The sequence below is a fragment of the Anopheles cruzii genome, unplaced genomic scaffold, assembly GCF_943734635.1.
Source record: "Anopheles cruzii unplaced genomic scaffold, idAnoCruzAS_RS32_06 scaffold05316_ctg1, whole genome shotgun sequence".
In the NCBI taxonomy this organism is placed as follows: domain Eukaryota; kingdom Metazoa; phylum Arthropoda; class Insecta; order Diptera; family Culicidae; genus Anopheles; species Anopheles cruzii.
The window spans coordinates 1-1,014 of NW_026458901.1; the positions used below are offsets into that span (position 1 = coordinate 1).

At 48.0% G+C, this 1,014-nt stretch overlaps 1 protein-coding gene across 1 annotated transcript; it reads left to right on the forward strand.

Moving 5' to 3' along the window:
• Positions 1–300: 300 nt before the first annotated feature.
• Positions 301–1,002, forward strand: LOC128277281 (endonuclease G, mitochondrial-like; the record flags this gene model as incomplete). The annotated part of the gene is made up of 1 exon (XM_053015723.1): positions 301–1,002. A coding segment is annotated over exon 1 (612 nt), but the record flags the coding sequence as incomplete, so codon positions are not given.
• Positions 1,003–1,014: the final 12 nt, after the last annotated feature.

The following is a 1,014-nucleotide window of genomic DNA, read 5'->3' on the forward strand; positions in this document are numbered from 1 at the left end:
TTTACCTCAATGTTTACGTAGATACATTCGTTGCCAAGGTTTGTATACGCGCGGGTGTGCCATTTGTCTGACGTCAAATTCATATCTTCAGCGGGCTTTATCTGATTAATAAAGATACGTTGCTAAACTAAATTCTTTAAAATGTTCATTAAAATCTCCCCATTCTACTTATCAAAATCAGTCATAAAATTATAATCCTAAAATTATGATTGCGAAATAAAAGAAAACCATCACAAATTCGCTTCATTTGGTCACCCCTCAAGTTTGACGTTTCTCTTCGGTGTAATCGTTCGAATGTAAACAAACAGTGCGGCCGTCGTCGTTGTTGTGCAATATTTAATATTAACTATTTAGCTCGAGAATGGAGCCCCACAGTAATCGTGCGTAAAAATGGCCTCCAATGTAGTGTCCCGCCTATTGGTGCTGTCGTCAGTCGGGATTGGTGGCTACCTGGCGGGCAGCTATCTCGAACGCCGGAAGCAGGTGCCGGCCGATTATGTAAGCACCGATCGCAAGACGATCGGTGACTTCTGCCCCAAGCCGGCACTTCCGATCTTTGGAACCGTTTCGGCTGCATCCCTAATTTCCTCACCGGCAGCACCGGTTAACGTGAGCCGGGTCGGTCAAATCATGAAGTACGGATTTCCCGGATTGGACAATGTGCGTTCCTTCGACGACTACGTTTTGTCGTACGACCGGCGAACCCGTGTCGCGCACTGGGTATTCGAACACCTTACGCCGGAATCGGTCAAACCGAACGATGCGGTGGATCGGGCTAAATCTGACTTTAAAGCGGACGACAGTATACACCCATTTTTCCGCTCGCTCAACACCGACTACAAAGGTTCCGGGTTCGATCGTGGACACATGGCGGCGGCCGGTAACCATCGTGGCGAGCAAAAACACTGCGATCAGACCTTCTACCTTACCAACATGGCTCCACAGGTGAGCGCGGCAATCTACTTAAGAGTGCTCAATTGCTACAGCTTCGTTTACTTTCAGGTGGGAGCTGGC